Source organism: Coffea eugenioides, chromosome 3, assembly GCF_003713205.1.
Source record: "Coffea eugenioides isolate CCC68of chromosome 3, Ceug_1.0, whole genome shotgun sequence".
NCBI classification, from domain to species: domain Eukaryota; kingdom Viridiplantae; phylum Streptophyta; class Magnoliopsida; order Gentianales; family Rubiaceae; genus Coffea; species Coffea eugenioides.
Window position 1 is genome coordinate 35160754 of NC_040037.1, and position 20250 is coordinate 35181003.

Genomic DNA, 20250 nt, shown 5'->3' on the forward strand with positions numbered 1-20250 from the left:
AACACAATATCTTTCCTAGATTACTTTTTAATTTACCATTTTCACGAATAATTTTTGCTTAGAATTTTGTAAAAATTAGCTTCACATCAGATTGCTTGTCGTTTCAATCTTGTTATTTACGGAGAGTTTGCAGAAATGGTGGTAGTACGCAGTAGAAGAATTACTTCGGTGAAATGGATGTGCTGTTAGATATGGAGGACCGAAGGTGGCTGGAGGATGAAGTGCAATTGATGGAAGGAAGGCAACAATGGAAAGTGAAACATGTACAAGGAAAGAAAAAAGGAAAGTATAATAGAGGTGGAAACATAGGATCTACATACAGAAATCCACAAAGACGGTGATAAAATGTTCACAATGCTTTTGTACATGCCACTAGGAACTCTTTCCAGCACAGTATGCTTCATGTAAACAAATTTAACTTCATATAAACTTTGTTAATCACGACAATTATCATTAAAATGTCCGAAGATACTTTCAACCTCGAGAAATTCCCCTTACCTTGATTATGCAGGTCACTAATCAAATTTTAACATCCCCATCCACCCTAGGTTTATCGAAGTGTGAAATTCTTTTCTTGTTCAACAAAGGAAAAGATTGTCTTAGTTCAGTTGTCGTGGTCTTCTCAACAGCTTATCCAAGGGGCAAAGACCACTTTGAATGATCAATGAGTAACACCATAATGAAAAAAATGCAGGTATAAATATCATACCCTTGTTGATGCAGCCTATAAGTCCATAAATATTTATCCTCAATCATTAGGATGGCCATCCCAACTTTATTATCGGTTTCTCTAACTCTTGCTTACTTTCTGTACAGCAATGGCATAAGTGCTTCCTCTTTGTCACCTGTTTCATATCCTCCATCTTCTGTTGCTCATAATCAGCTTAGCCTTTGGTCCAAATACGTGCACAACCCAATGCCTGAAGTTCTTCTCTCAAAACTATCTCCCATGTCTAAGCGAGACTTTAGTTACTTCAATTCATTATTGTCCAAGCCAACTTTTGTAGCAGATGCCAAATTTTGCTCCACTGCTCAATTAGCTTGTTCTTATTCTAATCAGGATCAAAACCGGCACATCACAAATCCATCTCAAGGATCCAAACTGATTGATTATATACCATATGGACCATATGCTGCAAATGCATCTCGAGGATCTAAGCTGATTATGTATACACCTTATGGACTAGAAAATACTTCTCAAACATCAAAACTGATCAAGTATATTCCGTATGGACCATACTTTGCAAATGCATCTCAAAAATCTGAACAAAGTAGCTACAGAGAAAATGTTACCAAGTTATCTCCTAGCCAAGGATTAGACGATCCTCATGTTTTCTTTCGACTTTCAGTGCTTAAAATAGGGAATAAAGTCCATATACCAAAAGTTCTAAATCACAGATTTCCACATCGTTCATTCCTTCCTTTTCCACTAGCAAAAAAGATTATGATGAGCTCCAATGACATTGAAAGAATCTTTCCGGAGTCTTTTGGGTCTCCTACAACAAGAGATGCAGTTTTAAGTACCACTTTTTATTGCAATGCACCAGCAATAAAGGAAGAGACCAAGAGCTGCCCCAAGTCATTAGAGGAGATGCTTGGATTTTCCAAAGCTCTTTTAGGCAAAAACTTTTTATCTGTTTTGACAACGGAAAGCGGAAGGGGCTCAGGAACTAATCTCCTGATTCAAAATATAAAACAATTTGATGTCAAAAAACTTGTGGCATGTCATGAGCTTTTCTTCCCGTTTGCTACGTATTTTTGCCACTCACTCCCCTCAACACACCTGTATCGTATCACCTTAGTTGAAGTTGAAACAGGAGTTCCTATCAACAAGGTTCTAGCAATATGTCATATGGATACATCTGGAATTCCTGCAGATCATATTTCACTCAGAGTATTGAATCTTTCACCTGGACAAGGTGAAGCATGCCATTGGATGCTAGAAACTGATCTCATTTGGATTGATGAAGATGAAAGCATCGTGTAAGTGATGCTGCTGACTGCTGATAAAGACAGGGAACCTCCTTTGTGGTGATTGTCAAGCAGTATATTAAGCTCCAGAAGAAAGGAGAGATTCTGCGTTGATGTAATTGTAAAAGAACATACTAGCTCTATATACAGTTGCTACTGTATAGTTTACAGAAACAGGTGGTGTGTTCTATAAATAAATCTTTATAAAACTTTATTTGCTTTCAGTCTCCAGGAAAATTTTTAAAAAATTATCATCAAAGGCGCATTTGTTTGAGCATATAGGTAAGACATTTATCAAATTATCATGGATGAATTGAGAATATATACTCAATAATATAGGAATATGTACCATTCTTTGTACATAATGTACTTTACATTTTTTGATGACTAAATAGCAAACTTTACTTGCTCTTTCAATAACAAATTGCTTATCTAGCATGCAATTTCCAGTAGGTGTTGCTAATCTATCTTTTATGGATACATAACTTTCTTCGTATAGCTTTGGTTCCAAATCTTTTACACAGTAATCTCTGTAATTATCTTAATTTACACCTATAGATGGAAGTACATCTGATATATAGTTTTTTTTTTATATATATATACCAAAGTTTTAAGGTTATTACTATCATTTCTTCTATTTTTCCAATTACAAATTTTTTTTTCTTTGTTTTGACAATACCATCCAAACAATGCAGAGTTAATCACTGGGTTGTTCTATGCAAATTTGTCCTTTGCAGGCAGTTGTTTTCTTGGGTTTCGTAGATTAGCCTTCCATGTAACTCGATTGAAATTAATTTGGTAATAAAAAAGAAAAAGGCTAGTTCCAAGCAAAGTGTTATACTTTTAATTGCATATTGTTTTGGATTAATATGAAAGTAGGATTATTAAAAGGTCTATTTAGAATTAATCTTTGCTCATTCCTTAGGCCAATTCTTGAGTTTTTGCCCTTCTTATATTCCTTGTTACCAAAAGTTATTTTAACAAATCTTCAGAATCTTACTAAATTTTATGTCTCAAGGTCGGTAAGTGACCTTGATATTCAATGAAATCATGAATTTCATGAGACTTGATCAGTTCATTTGACAAGCAATTACTCTTTCCTTCTTTTAATTTCTTTCACAGCAATCCAAATGCGGTCAATATTTCCTAGTTAAAAGGTAAGCACCTTCTTGTTGCCTTATCCTCATTTGGCTTTTATTGTTTTCCTCATCACAAATAATTCTAATATCCACAAAACTGTAATTCAATTTGTTCCCAGTAAGCAAATAAATTGTTCTGAGTTCCAAATCAATCACAAAAGTAATTTTTCCGCCTCTGATCACCATGACCAGGTCCTGTTAATTGTTTGGTCCAAGTAGATAAGATGATAAATATGAACCATTTGGAAATCCAATTTACCATATCAATCACCATACTTTTAAGAGGCGCAGCTAGTTAGTAACCATGAGCCAAACAAACCTAAAGCAAACACCAAGTTGCTTAAAAACATATAAAATTAAAGTGAAAATGCATCCTAATTTACCATTCAAATCACAAGCATCAAATAAAAGCAACACTTGATCTACAGAATTGCAATAATTAGAGTGAAAAGGCATCCTAGTACAATGAATAGAAGTTTGAAGGTAACAACCATCCCACCGGATGACATGAGATTTGTGGAAGGAAAAATAGCTTTATACAAGAACAGCAACTTAGAGGTGAAGTTTATAGATTTTTAATTCCTTAAATGAATTCCCTAACAGACACCTCTACTAATGTCTATATTAAAAAAATAATAATAAAGAATCACTTAGATGTGAAGTTGAGCTCCATGATTAAGTTTCACATCCAACGAAATTCCTTCTTAAACAAACTACAAAAGACTAAGAGAGACATGATGAAAAGCATGCAATCTAAATTCTGTCCTAGCTCTCTCCCTGTTAATGACATAAATGTAGCATATCCAACCCAGTTGAGTATTTTTCCAGATATTCAATCGAAGTGGAAAGTTCGACGAGTACCTGATTAGAGGATCCTTTGTAAGTGCAAAATCAAATCAGATCTAGCACTAGAAAGTAAATTGGAAAGAAAAAGTACCTTTTTGTACCATAGAATAACACATGAAGCACATTACAAAGCACGAGCAATATTGAAGGACAAATTCAGGTTGTTAAACTTGAACATTTTAAGCTAATCTATGATAGACAATATCATTTAGCCATATATAATCACAGTTCCCAATTAACAGCAATCATCACATAAATCTAGAAAAACATGACACAAATTCACATAGAAAGTTTAACTAGGTAATGTTTGAATAAAGGCTACAAGCGTGAAGCACAAAGTAAAATCACGTTTCTCTGAAAGACCAAATCTCAGTCTACTCCTAATTTACCTTTAATATCATGAACAATTATCATCACTAAAACTATTGCAAATGTACATCAATCACAAGAAATTATCATGTGATGCTCGGATAAGTTCTGGCTACAATGCTACTGGAGAGCTTAAAGAAAGTTGCTTAACCTTAAGTCTGCAAACAAAGAAAACTACAAAATTCTAAAGGGAAGCAAGGCTTAGACTAAGATGCTCGGTGGTAAAAAGCAAGGAGGTGCGGTAAGTTGTTCCTGATCTTAGCTCCAGCATCCGGAAAATTTTCACAGTGGGCAATCTTGAAGTATATATAATACACACTTACAGTAGGCTATACCTAGGAAATTAGAAAGGAGTTGAAATGTGGAAACACATATAATAATGATTAATAAGCATGACAAATGCAAAGAAGCACGCAGACTGATTCTTCAAATTCTCATCTATGATCTCTTTACTCTAAAGATGGAAAACTCAACGATTCCCCAAAAATTAATTTTTCTCCAAAATAGGACAACTTTTGAACAAAATACATGACTAGCTGGCATTTTTCTTAGAATAAGAACACTTTATGTAGGCCTCTGATGCAACTGAATAAAAAAAGGCTTGACCTATGGACGAGAAATCTTGAAAATTTTGGCAATTAACCAAAGACCAAACAAAATACTAATTCCAAATATCAGAAACTACTGCTAAAACTATCTAGTGGTACACCAACTTAAGTATTAAATTGAAGAAACATGCTATTACTCACCACAGACACCTGCCTTTAACCCAGAAGGACTTCTTAACTGAACAGAACAACACATCCAGATACCATTATCTTTGTAAATCCAATTAAATAACCATGCATCATCATCTATGATGATATCTATTGCCTGTAACAACCTGGTCAATCTTGTTGCAGCACACATCTTATTGTTTGACCATAACCTACCAAGTTCACAGAATTATATGTAAGTTTGAGAATCAGCGCCTAGTGATCAAAGGCTATGCGCAAACTTAGCCAAACAGTTTGTCACTGAGGAAAAAAGAACATAAAAATGAAATAAATAAAAATAAAAAACTAAATTAGTGGATTCTACCAAACTGAAGACTTCGCGATTAAAAGCAAAGATAAAAGCAGCTATTGAATATTGTATTACTCTGCCACTTCCCATCAGCATATTTTAAAACATCAAACTCATTTGATCAAAAGTTTCAAATCAAGTATCCCCTTCATCAAAATCATGATAATGAAGAAAATGTATCAGACACAGCTAAATCAGAAATCTAAATGAAAATGCTTAATAATATTTTCAGACTTGTAGCATTAATGATTTTTATAGCAATTTTTTGGTCTTTGACATCATAACAACTTTCTCATCCCAAACTAAGCAGCATGCTACAAGTTACCACCAACAACTCATTATACCCCTCTTAACTTCTCCACGTCAAGTTTTTCTCCACTTGCTACCTCAATCTCCACTACTTCATCCATCAGTGAAGTCAAGTTTATTCTGTAGGCCCTGAATAGAGACTAAAAGTAGCTTATACCTACCTAGAACAATAAGAAAAAAAAATTAATCCATTAAATTGGCGATAAAAATGGCACCAGAAAAATGGATGGATCTAGTAGATTGCATATACAGCTTCTTTTCCAAGAAAATCAGTACCAAGTATGAGTTTAGATATAAAACCTAAATAACTACAAAACACCATGCTACTTCATTGCTGCACACATAATGCACAAACTGTGTGCCACAAGAAATTGTTATGCTATGAACTAAATGGACCTTTATAGCTCTATGAACTATTAGCTTGAGCAGAAAACATGTGTCACCAAAACTTGAATAGCTATGAAGTAAAAGTCCACATAGTGCAATTTTACAAGAATGTCATATGTACCTTACATCAAAGTTAATGAACACATGCTATTATCAAAGTCCACGTAGCAATAGCTATGGCTCATCAGTAGTTCTTTAGAAACACATTAAAATTGTCTAAGAAGTATAATTTTCTTTCTACCAGTCATTAAGAGTGATTGAACATCATTCTCTAGCATTCATGAAATTAATGACAACCACCAACTTCAATTTTCTATCTAAACTTTTCACAGGTGTCAAATGGCAAGGAAAAATTTTGAATCATGCTTGTTTGGTTTTTTAAGTTTCTTCATTTGTTAATCTTGAACTGTATTGCTCCTTGAAGTTGTAACCATAACACAGTTCGTTTTACTAGAATTGGCTGACAAACTCAATGTCCTACTGATCTAATCATAGCTCATCTATTGTCTTGCAATTTGGAGCTATAAAAACATCTATCGCAAATAGCTTCAGTTTAGCATGCATTTCTTGCAAATAGACAAGCAAAATGAACGAAATTTTACCATAATACTCTTGCTTTTCTAAAAACCAGAAATATGCTCCAGTTGAAGATGCAAAAGCATTCTTTTTATCCTCTAAGTTTACATGTAAAACGAATATTTGGCCAATCATGAATCAGATCTTTTCCAAAACAGACAGATTAAGACAAACAAGTATTTTAAATTTTGCCAACAGGGAGACAAAACCTTAGTGTTTGCTGCTTCAAACAGATATAACAAGATAAAATGCAGTATATGTAAGATTAAGGAAAGCAAGCTCCTGAAAGAAAATAAAACAAACAGAGCAATATAGGGTGTAAACAAATTAAAATAAATATTGCAAGACAAAATCTTGCTCAAATCAAATTCTCATTCAGCATTCCATTTACTTGATGTACAGATCCTGAACCTAGTATTCTAGTATAAGAGACACTACCTGTTTCTTCGTACATGACTCTATTTCCCCAATATGAGTTCCATCATCCTCATAATCTATTTCACTTGCAGATGCAGCATTATTCTTGCACTTATCATCAAATTCAGAGATTTCTTCAGATTCTAAGATTTCATCATCCATGGAATCAATATCTGTTTGAAAGAGAGTATGAGAACATTCTTCAGTTATTGAAGACGCAACTTCTTTTCCCTCAACCTTCCTTGCCCATTCTATCCATCTTGGTTTATCAAAGATTGAGTTCGGATTTCGGTCACTTGGGTCACCGTAAAGTGCCACATGTCTATAGTATAATTCAAGCTCCTTCTCAGCAATAGCAATAAACCGTCTAACAGACTCAAGTGACTGCTTGTACTTGGATTTTTCTAATGCCTGAAAGAAGATGAAAAAATCAGTGAAAAGGTTGACAAAATTGTAATCTACAATGGAAAACAGAAGGAAAAGGAGCACATCAAAAACCAGACAAATGAATGCTGAGTAAGACCCCTTTTTCTTTGATTGCCTAAGAGATGACTGCTCATTAAACTGATGTCCACAGAATACCCAATCATAAAGGAGATGAATGATTCCAACAAAACAGCCCATCTACAGAGCATTTATATAGCTCGAGCAAAGTCACATGAGTGTAAAAAATTTTTTGCCAAGAAGATTACACAATATTCTCGGATAAGGTAACGTTTATGGTGAGGTTTATAAAATTGAAACCTTCATACAACAACCTTGCAGACAATTATTATGTAGAATTGTTAAAAATTATTATGAAGAATCCCAACAACAGAATAAGAAAGCAGAAAACTAAAGATTAAATTATTTTTTAAAAAAGGGTGCAGTGCCAGAATGCAGTCATTTTCAAAATTATGGCTTCACTTCAAGCCAATTCTATTTCTCCCTCCTTTTCTTCTTTCATTTTAGGCACAGCTGGAGTCCAAATAAACCTTTTGATATAAATGAAAAAGGACCTTTTCCATAGAGTAATCCAATAAAGAGACAGCTTTCAAAAGACTAGATTTTATGAAAATTTGTCAGTGACTTCAAACAAGAAGCAAACTTGAAGTTTATTGCAACAAGTCCAAGTATAATTGTCAGCTTGAGTGCTACTACAAATGTGACATTTGCATTTCTGATGAACACGTTCATAGAGCACTGCCACAACCTACAGTGATATCGCTGTCACAAAATTACAGTAAAAGGTAACTGCACATTCTCACATGTCATGTCAGACATCCCTGAATGTATAGTGAATTTGGTACCTAACAGAAGTATGGAACTCTTGCTCAGAACTCCGTATATACTCCTTTCAATAGACAAAACAGGTACTTGTCCATGATAGCCGTGACAAGGAAAGAACTACAAATTCCTGTAGTAGCCAAGTTGAACATAAACACACAGCCTTGTTTCCCTCCCCTTTTTTAATTTTGATTCTTTATTATTTTCTACTGATCTCTGTTTTAGCACCCAAACAACCATATAATTCCTATACAAGTGAGTTATCATGGATTAGAGTTGAGGAATTTTCTAAACAACAATGCCTTGATCCTGAAATTCAGCATCAGCCCTAAAGCTAGAACTTGCTACAATCATATCAAAACCACCAACAACCCTACATGAAGTCACCAAATTAAGCCTTTATCAATTGAAACAGAAGCATAAAGGCACTGATGTCAAAAGTCAAATTAACTGACATGGATGGAATCCTTGAATCAATTGAAAGCTATTTCCAAATGCAAACAGGACTACTAGGGTCTAAAATAGAACCCAAATAAACAAAGCCACAATCAATATTCAGGATTGCACCCAAAACAATCTTACTGTTGGATCACAAGAACAACTGAATTGATAAAGAAAATTCAAAAACTCGAAGATCAAATATTCATGTAGAAGCATTAAATTGGCTGTAAAGGCAAATAATCCTAGATCTTTTTAATAACACCTAGGCACTCATCATGGCCCTGGACAAATATATTTAGGACAAACAATGCACATTTATATGCAACATTTTTCAGACATCCAACATTTTCATTATAAGAGATATATTGCCAAGAACTCAGAAGAGAGAAATCTAATGCTCAAACTATGCTTGCAAAAACTCCAGCAGAGTGCATAGTTATTCCCCAAAAACAAAAATTTTTTTTGGGTCAACCAACTCCTATGTACAAGAAACTGGCATAAGTTAAGTCCTACCAGTATGTTCCAAAAAGTTCAAAAAATCTTGCAAATTTCTATTACACATATACCTAGTACTAGTTTTCAAAAGCTAGCAATTTGACATAGCAGTATTACTTAGATTCTATCCACTTTGCACCCATATGATCATACATGCAACAACACGTGCTTGTAACTGAAGTTCAGCAGAAACTTCAGTGATAAAAGGATGGAGTGAGGAATAACCAAATAACCCAAATGTACTATACATGTCCGGTTATGTCATTTCAGGAAAAATGTTTGTCATTGTCGATTGTCTTCATGTCCCATGTCCAATGTCAATTTTTCAGCTTCAAAAAAAAAAAAATGAAGTGTACCATCTTATCAGAAACAACCCCAAGGGTCTTGAAGAAGGAAAAGTAACTGAAAAACTATCAGAAAGTAGCATAAGTTATACAAGACAATAAATGAGTCTAAATCAACTCAGACACTAGTAGGATTCAAAAATGCAGTAGAAAAGATATGTAGGAAAACCAATCCACAAAGCAATCAAAGATAACTAAGAATCTCCTACAGGTAGCCAGAGACTTATGTAGTACCCAAAGAAGTATAGATTTAAAAACAAAAAGTAAATAATAGAAGAAACTTACCCTCTTCTTGGACAATGTATCGATGGGCGACATAACTTCTGGTTGCACATAATCCTTTCCACGATAAAAAACTATTGTATCATCACCGATCATTTGAATTGGAATTCCACCACTAAGCCTGGCAATTTCACTAGCATAATCTTGCACTTGACCAGGTTTGCAAATGACCTTAACAGTTTCATGCTTCTTCCAATGCAAATGCATATTAAGAATGACACCACCAAATACTCCTCTCCTTCCAATAGGTACATAATTCGACCTTTTCTGGGCCATTTTCTTCATGTAAAATCGTTCTTCGCCAGTCAGCTCATGTGGCTTAACAACAGGACCCTGGACCTTGTTGACCTCATACCGCTTTAGTCTTTCAATTAGCAAGGCTTCCTTAATTTTAGCCTGAGGCAAAGAAAAATCAGCCCCGTCACTTAACCAACCAAACTAAGCCAATCTGAGGCATACATATACAACCCATAGCCGATTCTCTCTCTGAGAATAACTCTAGATGGAAAAACAGGGAAAATAGAAATAACCAATACCCGGGAATCAAAGAACAACATTAAGGAGAATTATGACCACCATTAGTTGATCAGATAGATAAAGAAAACATAAACAAGAATTAATTGGCATCGAAATAAGCGTTAACAAATTGAGTAGCACCACAAAGATGCACCGCAATGTGCCCATTTTTAACCAGTGAACTATGAACTGCTTAGCCAAAGCTATCCACTATGATCATTCCAGGAACAGAGTTTGTGTCAAGCACACAATCAGTTAGCTATTAATTGAGTCCATATATATGAAGATGAATACTAGAAACTTCAAAAGAGAATGCATATCCGAATTATCTTATTCAGAAAAATGCAGATCTTTAAATGCTGCATTGAGAGAAATAATAATACTTAGTTGTTTGTCAACTTACCCTTTCCAGCTTGTATTTTATCCTTTCCTCAGCATTAGCAAATCTCTGCTTTTTCTTCTTCCCTACACCAAGTCTTCTGGGGTCTCTTTTATTGGCAGACTTTCTCTTTTGCTTTTCTTTTTTCCTTTTCATCTTCAGCCTCTTCTTTGTCATCCACCTGTCCTTTTTAGGCGGCTCAATTTCATGAGTCTCGAATTTCGGCTTTCCCTGTGGAGATATCACTAAATTCACTCTGCCATGGCTAAAATTCCTCAGTGCCAACCATGAACTTCTTAAAGTCAATTGCATTGAAGGCCTAAATATAACCGAAAAGGGTTGGCACGGGTTCTGAAGAATTGGCTATAAAGTGACCAGAAAAACTAATAAAGACCCAGTAAACCTCAACTAAAGTAGAAAGCTAAGCAAACAAATCATTATCGAAATTTTTTATCAAAGAGACCCCATTTTTCCTCAATTTCTCAAATTATTGCTCATGATAATCCCAAATTTCTTAACCATTTTATTTGCTCCTAGCAGGTTACAGAAAGATTAAACTTAATTAGGAATTAACAAATCCAGCCACAAAATCACTTAAAAGGATTTAAAATCACGATGTTTTCCTACTAGATTGTTTTTAATCTACACAAACATAACTGTTTTTCCTTTTTACAAACAAAAACATTGAGCAGTAAATAAAACCAAAGAATTGCATAGATTTCTTTCTTTGTTTTTTTGGTGGGTACCTGAAATCAAGAAAAATTGGAGAGGATGGTTTGAGAAGTGAGGAAATAGAAAATCGACGGGTACCACAGGTCAAAGACTTCACCATCTCTGTTGTCCCTACATTCCCCGCAGCTCTCTGCATTAGGATGTGGGTTGGGAGAAAGAGGGGTCGGATTAATTTCATTCTAGCTCTCCCAAGTAGATTGAAACTTAATTTCAGGCCCTAAAATCCAAAATCAAATTCAACTGAAAAAAAAAAACCAATTCAGCAGTTTCATTGAAAAGATTCACTTTAATTTGGCCCCACTCCAGTTTCTGAATGGTTGTTGAAACGTGAATTTAGGGTGGCAATGGGGCGGGGACCCCGTTGTCAAATAACTCCACCCGTCCCCGCCCCATTCCCCGCCTCTTGCCCCCCAAACCCCGCCCCGCCCCGCCCAGCCCTATTTTTTTGCGGTCCCCGCGAAAAAAGAAATTAATTTATCATAAATGTTCATTTACAATAATATAATTATAAATAAAATTAAATAGCTGTCAAGATGAAAATAAAGTATAACAAGTCAAGTTACATTCATTCTTGTATTCAACAAATTCAGTTGAGTTGGTTTTTTTTTTTTTTTTTTTCTGACGGAGTGGGTATCCGGATCAATCCTTATGGAGTTCCGACTAATCCCACTCCGACCCGGAGAGAAGGCCCCACTCCACTCGAGCACAGTGACAAGGGGGCTCGAACCCTGGTTGCCCAGGAAGGTCCACCATACCCTAAAGAGGGGGAGCGGATCATTCGAGCTAACCCTTGGGGGCAGTCGAGTTGGTTTCTCATATTCAACAAAATAAAAATACAGTTGATTTCTTCTGACCGAAATATATCATTTGGAGTTATTTCAGCATTATACATATATCCATGGCTATCTAAAAGGATTGAACAACTCAGAAATTTATAAACACAAAAGCCTAGTACATGAAGCAAAAAAAAATCAGAAGCAAGCCTATACGAAAAGCAAAACTCTCCTTATATGTCCAAGCATTTTTTAGAACTAACAGGAGAGAGGAATAATTCCCAAACACTAACCAAAAATGCCAAGAACAGTTAAAATCCAGAAATAACAAAAGGCAAAGATCAATGGAAAACATAAAAGAGAAAATCAGCAAAATGAAGGGAAAAACAAAGTCATAGTTGTTGGAACTGCTTATAAACGATATCATAGGACATGGAAAGAATTCTTGTTCCATTAGGCTCTCGTATTTACATTTTCATTAAGGCTTTTCACAAACATCTTATATGCACGCAAACAACTATCCTTTGTTTGATTAATTTCGAATTAAAGCTAAACCAAAAATTGTAACACAGTGCATTTACAATACTAATACAGACTAACAGGATAAAAGGGAAAAAAATCAGCAGTGAAATTTAAATCCACAGAAAGGCTCTTCTAACTTGCGACTAGACCAGAAATTCGGTTCACTTGCGATACCCAACCCCTCCCCTCCAACCCACACAATCATGAGCAAGCTGCTGCAACTATTACGATCAGTAAGCAAGAAATATTAGCATTACAAACAAAGGACCTACAACTCCTAGTCGTCACAGCAGCTAGCCACAGGCAAATGAAATGCGATAACCCCAATAATTCAAGTTAATTAGCCAGCCCAAAAGCTTTGATTTAACGAATAGGGATAATTTCAGAAACCTCCCCTGAGGTTTCTGACAATTTCATTGACCTCCCCTGAGGTTTCCACAATTACACTGACCTCCCCTGAGGTTTAGAATTTTGTAACAAAATCAGCCCATGAGTCAAAAGTAAGCATAAAAAAGTGTTTATAGGAAAGAGAGGGAAATTTATTCCTATAAATGGCCTTGAGGTAAATGTTTACAAGTTATATTAGTGAAATAATGAAAACTAATAAAAATCAAAAATAAATTAGAAAAAATGAGGGGATGTTAGTGAAATAAGGAGAAATGAGGGGATTGACCATTTACTTACACAAAGCTGTAGCCGGCTACTGCTATCTTTTCTAAAGCTACATACATCATCTACCAGTACTAGAGACAAAATGCTAATGAAGTAAACTAAGAAATTGCTTGTAAAACATTCTTCCAGTTTAACGGTTAGCCAATGGTCCATGGCAACCAAAAAGCTGCAAGATTTGAACAAAACCAAGTTAGTACTAGCCTTTCAACCAAAAGCCAAGAGTACAATCAAAGAACAACAATACAAGCAAAGACAGCTCTAAAATAAACTTGTGTAGCAGTAACAAACCTTGGCCTGAACACCGTCTGGAACAATATGCTTCTCTTGCTTCCATTTGACATAGTCTGTGCTGCTGAACTTGAGCTATATTCCTTGAAATTCAGGCAAAAAAAAATGTGACAAGACCAAAAACAAACAAAACTTCATGTAAATAGCAACAGAGGAGCCTCAAGTGCTTCACTGGAGACATTCTCTCTTGTTTTCTCAACTAACAAAGTGGACACAGAATGAGAACGTATCAACTCCCTTCTTTTTCATGCCAACATCATAGATCCTGATCTTTGCATCTAGAACACCACGGCAGTACCTTGACTTTGGATGAATTGAACAGGTTTTTTTATCTTCAACATATTATGGACCAGCATTAAGAAGGAAGCCACTTTCACTTTAAGCATCAATATTTAAGGTAGAAAAGAGTGATTTGTTGCAGAAACTAAGGTGGAAAAGAATGAATTAAACAGGTTCATGAGCAATGCAAAAACTAAGTTACTTGTCATCTGCTCAAGTTGCAACATTACAGATCCATTAAACAAAACAAGTTAAGAACTAAAATAGTCATTTATGAGGTCTTAACAGTAATAAGGTGCAAACCAAAACTGCAATCCAAGAGTAATATCAATTCAGATTTCATAACGATACATTAAATAAATAGAAATGCAATCCAAGACTATCCAAAATACCATCTGCCTTGAACAATTCAGGCAGAGGGTGAGCATTGCAAAGCCATTGTTTAGTCATAGTTTCACACAACACCAGATACAAAAGCATGAGTAGGCAGCATATTAATGAACTATAATTCACAAGCACCACTAAGTACAAAAGAAGAGAAATGTAAGCATAATAGCTTCCATTAGAAATGCAAGCTAAAACTGCCGCTGGTGCTAATATTGGTAGAGTTAAGAGTTGCAGCTGCATTCATCCTAACAGTTGTAGCAGCTTGAGCATCACCAGGGGCTTGCACAGGAGCTTGAGCAAGTTCTGGTGCAACTCTTCTGCGAGAACCTGTTGCAGCATTTGTCGAAGTAGTATTTGAAGGCCTTCCTCTCTGCAATTGTTCAAAATAAAAGAGCTTGTGCCTTATTGAATACATATGTAGCAGCACTAGATTGGAGAACCAAATAAAAGAGCCCGTACCTTTCTTTTAGAGGAAATTACACATGTCTGTACATTAACCTGAACATATATAGCAGCATTTCCAGTAGAAGGACTTGAATTGCTACCTTGACCTGAATGCACAATCGGCACATTCCCATGTGTATGATCCTGTCATAACAAATTTACATGTTAAAGTAATATGACTAAGTAACATTGTAGACTAATTGCATAATTCAAATATGATTTATACCCAAAGAACAAATCCTTGCAGTCCTAAATTTGCAATTCCTCTGCCTGGTTTCCCTCTTCTAGTTGGCATCTACCATGAAGTAAACAACATAAGCAGCATGTTGAATCAAGAAAGAACATTTAATTTGTACAAATCTGAGTATGATGATACCTGTTGACCATGAGTATTGGCTGGATTCTTTTTTTGCACAGGAGCTCTTTGACATGTTCTCATGTTGTGACCAAACTGACCACAATTTCCACACTTTAAGGTACTAGACCTTTTTGGCTAAGATGAAGGTCCTTCATCAGCTTCTCTTCTTCTGTTAACTCTTGGCCTACCAAGAGCCCTTCTCAAAGGAGGGGCCAGTACAACCTTAGGGGTAACTTCATCCATAGGCGGCCACCTCTTTTCATGAGGTATAGGGTGAATCATAGAAGCATATGCCTTCAAGTAAATGTCTTTGGAGAACCACAGATCGCAGTAATCTTCCAACTTTTCCCTTTTGTAGATAATGCCAAGTGCAACATGTTTGCAAGGAAGTCTAACTAATTGGAATGCACCACAATCACAAGTCCTTTGGTTTAAATTGACTATGAATGATCTGTCCAACCTCAAATGTATCCTCACTTGCCATATTCAGGGTACAATGCCTTGATACTTGAGCAATTTTTTTGAGCTTTTCAGCAAACTTTAGGGTGATTCTGTTAGTTAATGTGCATCCTTTTTGGTATCTCTTATGCATTTTCTTCATGAACTTCCTTCTCAAACCTTCAACAAGGGTAAGTATGGGTTTGCCTCTGAGATCACCAACTCATGAATTAAACGATTCAGTGAAATTATTTGTGACATGGTCACATTTAATTTCTTTTGTAAATGCATATCTACACCACGCCTTCTTGGGAATTTTATCCAAATATTTCCAAGCTTGTATGTTGATGTCTTTAATGGTTGACATTGCTTCATTGTGACTTATCTGATCATAACTCTTTGCTGCCTTCCACAAGAAACTATTAAGTAACATGCCTGGAAATTGCTGCTTGAAATTGCTGCAAATATGCCTGCAACAATATCTACCACTAGCATTTAGAAAAATCTCCTCATAAGCAAGGTTGAGCCCCTAAAACAGCAAATAGATGAGTCAAAAAAAGCTTTTTCAGATCCTTCAACAAGTCCAAACAAAGAGTAGATTGTTTTCAGCAGTACCTTTTGCCTATCACTCATAAAGGCTAAAGGTAAGTAGCTGTTGAATGGTCCAAAAAACTCCTCAAAAAAGTGAAAGAACCAGCTCCATGTTTCCTTGTTTTCACATTCAGCTACAGCAAATGCAATTGGAAATATACTATCATTCCCATCTAAGGCCACTGCTGTGAGTAAAACACCACCAAAGGGACCCTTCAAGTGACAGCCATCAAAGCCAATGAATGGCCTGCAACCTTCAAGAAAACCAGTTTTCTGTGCTCTAAAACTAATAAATATTCTTAAAAATCTGGGTTCTACAAGGAGATTTGGCCTATCATAATGTATTTTGCAAATGCTTTGTAGATTATATTGTCTTAGAAGTGCTACATACTTTGGTAATTTGCCATAAGAATCACTGAAGTTTCCTTGAATCTCCTCTTCTGCTTTCTTTTTTGCTCTAAAAAGCTGCATGTAACTTGGTTTAATACCATACTTAGTTATCATCTCTGCTTCTATGCCCTGGCTAGATATGTTAGGATGGTCTCTCATCAAAGGCACCAACTTCTTTGCAATCCAATCTGAAGTGGCTTCTACATTACTTTTATCCATCACACAAGTATGTTCAGGTTGGTAAGATTTAATCATAAAAGTGATAGAATCAGCCACAGGACTTGCATGAATTCTCCATTTGCAACCATCTATACCACAAATAGCTGTCACTCTAGTTTTCTCATTCTTCAATCTTACTACTGAAAATCCCTTTTGGATGACATAATCCTTCAAAGCTGCTCTAAAGGAATCCACATTGGTGAATAATTGGCCCTTCTCAAACTCAATCTCCTCTCTTGGATTGTACACCCACATTTTTTATCTCATCACTTCTCTCATAGGATCAATTTCCTGATCAGATTCGGAATCAGGAACCACTTCACAATCCTCATTTTCTTCAAAATCAGAATAATTAGTGTCACTCAAGTCACTACTCTCCACTGAGACTCTGTCATCATCTATATCACCTTCATTATCGCTATCAAGCACATGTTTCCATGACTCGTCAGAACTAGAGTCCTCAAATTCATCATCAGAATTTCCAAGATCAACAACCACCATTTCATAAGTTTGTTCAATGCCTAAATTCTCTTGGTTGTTCTGATCATTGTTATGGTTTAAAGGTCTATCAGGCTTAGTTGGAATAATTTCTATTTCATACACATGCAAATTGATTACAATTCCAGATTGATGCATTTTAAACATCTCAACTACTGCTTTGTCGTCATTAACATCACGCATTTCACATGTTCCAGAAATTTCATGCCTCATATTTATAATCATATTCGCATTTCCAGGCATTTCACTCAATGCTTTTTCAGCAACATCATATAGCAAGTTAATGTACAAGTAGCCATCAGGATCAATATTCGGAATCCTCAGTTTTCTTCCCTTGTAATGCACAACTATGTCATAAGCACCAATGTTCACCATCCTACATTATTAACATTAATAGTTCAGCACTAACAACCATTAACATGATTCTATGATAATGAAACACTTTTACTCAATAAATGAAGAACAGGGCACAACTCAAAGATCTAAAACGTAGATTTGGCAGAATAGACAGTTTATCTAACTTATTGCAGATTATCAAGCATTCAACAACTATGGTCAACATAACAGATAATGAACTTATCTAACTACATGTACCAGTGATCACAACTTATCAAACTATATCATCTATTCAGCTTATCAAGCATTGAACAACTATGATAAACGTAACAGATGATGATTTTTGTCATGCTTTTGACTTTAACATCTAACTAAGTTCATGGTTTTGACATACTCCTTCCTTTCTCCTTCAAGTTTACATGATAAACTCTGATTTCTGTACATGTTCTGGAAGTAACAGGTCTTATTCGATCATATTTCTAAAAATTTACAGAGCTTGCATACCTTTTTTGTTGTTACTTTTGTGATTTACAGTAGAAAAATCTTAGAATTTACCTTTTATACTCCCTCCTTTCTGCTTCAAAATCATGAAATTAGAATGCTATCATCACTGCCTCACCAGTTGAACGAAAATTGCAGGTTTCTTTAGCTTCCATCTTCACTACATTTCTTCTTATTTTTCTTTCTTCTCTTGATACCTTCTTCACAATATATAAAAGACTGATTTGTTGTCTTGTCTCTGATGTCAATCAGCAAAATGGCGCCATATTGGTGAATGAAATTGGTGCCAGTTGGTTAAATGCATTTCTAATTAGCCAGATTCCAACTGATAAATTGGTTAATGAAATTGAAAATTTTAATTTGGGCCTTAATGACTTATTTATCAGATTTTTAGTCTTATAACAACACAAAATGTCTTGGGTATAATAATAATTTCACATTATATGATGTTAGTAATTGGGTCCCAAGTTCTGCCAGGGGAGGTCAGTGTAATTGTGGAAACCTCAGGGGAGGTCAATGAAATTGTCGGAAACCTTAGGGGAGGTTTCTGAAATTTTTCCTAACGAATATTGATTGGAAACTCAAAAACCTAGAACCAGAAACAGAGACAGACCCGTTCCCTCCTAATTATCAAACAATTTAAGCGCACAAGGAAAACAAAGACGAAGATATCAGCAAGAAAAAGATGAAGATTTACCTCCGATCACTTGCCGACGAAGATATCAGCTCGATCTGGGATTCTGGGTTGGGTAAAATTTAAGGAGGATTTAGACAGAGAGGATGGGTTTAGTTGAGTAGTAATTAGAATTGAGGGGAATGGGAGGCGACGGCGGTGGCTATGAAGGAGGGAACGAAGAAGGAATTGAGGGGGAAAATAACTAATAAGGGGTTTTGTAACTTTTGTTACTTTTATGTGTGTGTATACATATAAATATATATATATTTTTTATGCGGGGGACACGGCGAGGGAGGGGCGGGTGTATGTTTCCCCAGCCCCCGCCCAGTTTTAAGGTGGGGGCCTCGCCCCATCCCTCGCACCATTTCTACCCCGCGGGACACCCGCCTTCATTGCCATCCCTAAACGTGATGGAACCATCAATTGGCATCCAAACTATAGGTCTGAATAGTATAAATGTGATACCCCCAATTTTTAGGATCATCTTTTGTTTAGTCTCAAAGAGAATATTACGGTTTCTTTAATTTATTTTTATTTTAAAACATTATTTTGTTTTAAAGAAGAAACTAAAGTTATTTCTTTGGGTTTGATTTAAAACGTTGTTTTATTTTAAAAGACTGGAAACCCTAAAAGTCTAATCAAAACCCTAGTTTCACTTGTGACTGATCGTTTTCTCAAATTTCTCTTATTTTAACCGAAACCCTAAATTCAATTTATGGAATTGTAAAACCCCTCACGTTTTTCTTAAAAATGCCCTTTTATTTGGAAATTATTCATTTATTATGGCCCTACCACCCAATCACCCCACAATAAGTGTAAATGAATATAGAAGTAAGGGTTTTCGTTGTCCGTTTCCAAGTTAGAGCGAATTAGGGTTTTCACGTTTTTCCGTAGTGTGACTATTTGGTACGGAGTGAGGATCAAATTTGGTAGGTAAGAGTGACTTTTGGATGAGGAAATATTATATGATTAGAAGTGATAATAATAAGTTAGTGATTAGAAGTTAAAAACCCTAGTATACGCGATTTAAGAAAATCGGCTCGAACCGACGGATATTGATCACTACCGATTGAACCCACCACTTGACCACCACTTCCTTACCACCACATACCCTTGATATTTTTGCAAAATATCCCCCCTCATCGTCAGCCATATAACCAAAACATGTGGCCCAAAATGCAAGGAAAAGAAAGAGAAACTTGGAAGGCTTTGGTGGTGACAAGTGTCAACCACCTATGGTTCCTTAGCTAAGACAAAGTCTCACCTTCTTATCTTCCATTTGAGTCATTTTTCCCTCATTTCTTTCTGTTTTGGCCGAGAGCAAGAGGAGCAAGAGAGTGAAGA

General features: G+C 35.7%; 3 protein-coding genes across 5 annotated transcripts; 1 reads left to right on the top strand and 2 right to left on the bottom strand.

The window, feature by feature from the left end:
* Positions 1-173: 173 nt before the first annotated feature.
* LOC113766483 (polygalacturonase-1 non-catalytic subunit beta-like) lies at positions 174-1987 on the top strand. The gene is made up of 2 exons (XM_027310672.1): positions 174-337; positions 817-1987. The coding sequence occupies exons 1-2, from the start codon at positions 174-176 to the stop codon at positions 1985-1987; spliced, it is 1335 nt and encodes a 444-aa protein (XP_027166473.1).
* A 1623-nt stretch (positions 1988-3610) lies between these two features.
* LOC113764609 (uncharacterized CRM domain-containing protein At3g25440, chloroplastic-like) lies at positions 3611-11901 on the bottom strand. Of its 3 annotated transcripts, XM_027308561.1 has the most exons (6): positions 11549-11901; positions 10827-11121; positions 9911-10303; positions 7101-7490; positions 5075-5253; positions 3897-3971 (listed from the first exon to the last, which is right to left on the bottom strand). In XM_027308561.1, the coding sequence occupies exons 1-5, from the start codon at positions 11710-11712 to the stop codon at positions 5236-5238; spliced, it is 1260 nt and encodes a 419-aa protein (XP_027164362.1). In that variant the 5' UTR covers positions 11713-11901; the 3' UTR covers positions 3897-3971; positions 5075-5235. The 3 variants fall into 3 exon arrangements, with proteins under 3 accessions (XP_027164363.1, XP_027164360.1, XP_027164362.1); XM_027308562.1 differs by lacking the exon at positions 5075-5253 and having other exon boundaries at positions 3611-3971; positions 10827-11033; XM_027308559.1 differs by lacking the exon at positions 5075-5253 and having other exon boundaries at positions 3611-3971.
* Positions 11902-15392: 3491 nt separating this feature from the next.
* Positions 15393-17150, bottom strand: LOC113766485. The gene is made up of 3 exons (XM_027310673.1): positions 16311-17150; positions 15995-16224; positions 15393-15606 (listed from the first exon to the last, which is right to left on the bottom strand). Exons 1-3 carry the CDS (start codon positions 17148-17150, stop codon positions 15393-15395), a joined length of 1284 nt encoding a protein of 427 aa, XP_027166474.1.
* Between the last annotated feature and the right edge of the window lie 3100 nt (positions 17151-20250).

Excerpts from the sequence above, each read along its gene's own strand:
- LOC113766483 (XM_027310672.1), top strand. The coding sequence starts at position 174 with ATGGATGTGCTGTTAGATATGGAGGACCGAAGGTGGCTGGAGGATGAA. Across the intron at positions 338-816 it reads TACAGAAATCCACAAAGACG|CAATGGCATAAGTGCTTCCT; the intron begins GTGATAAAATGT and ends CTTTCTGTACAG.
- LOC113764609 (XM_027308559.1), bottom strand. The coding sequence starts at position 11,712 with ATGAAATTAATCCGACCCCTCTTTCTCCCAACCCACATCCTAATGCAG. Across the intron at positions 11,122-11,548 it reads CCAATTTTTCTTGATTTCAG|GCCTTCAATGCAATTGACTT; the intron begins GTACCCACCAAA and ends GGTTATATTTAG. Across the intron at positions 10,304-10,826 it reads TAAAATACAAGCTGGAAAGG|GCTAAAATTAAGGAAGCCTT; the intron begins GTAAGTTGACAA and ends TCTTTGCCTCAG.
- LOC113766485 (XM_027310673.1), bottom strand. The coding sequence starts at position 17,150 with ATGTGGGTGTACAATCCAAGAGAGGAGATTGAGTTTGAGAAGGGCCAA. Across the intron at positions 16,225-16,310 it reads TTATGAGTGATAGGCAAAAG|GGGCTCAACCTTGCTTATGA; the intron begins GTACTGCTGAAA and ends TTGCTGTTTTAG. Across the intron at positions 15,607-15,994 it reads AAAATTCCCAAGAAGGCGTG|GGAAAAGTTGGAAGATTACT; the intron begins GTGTAGATATGC and ends TATCTACAAAAG.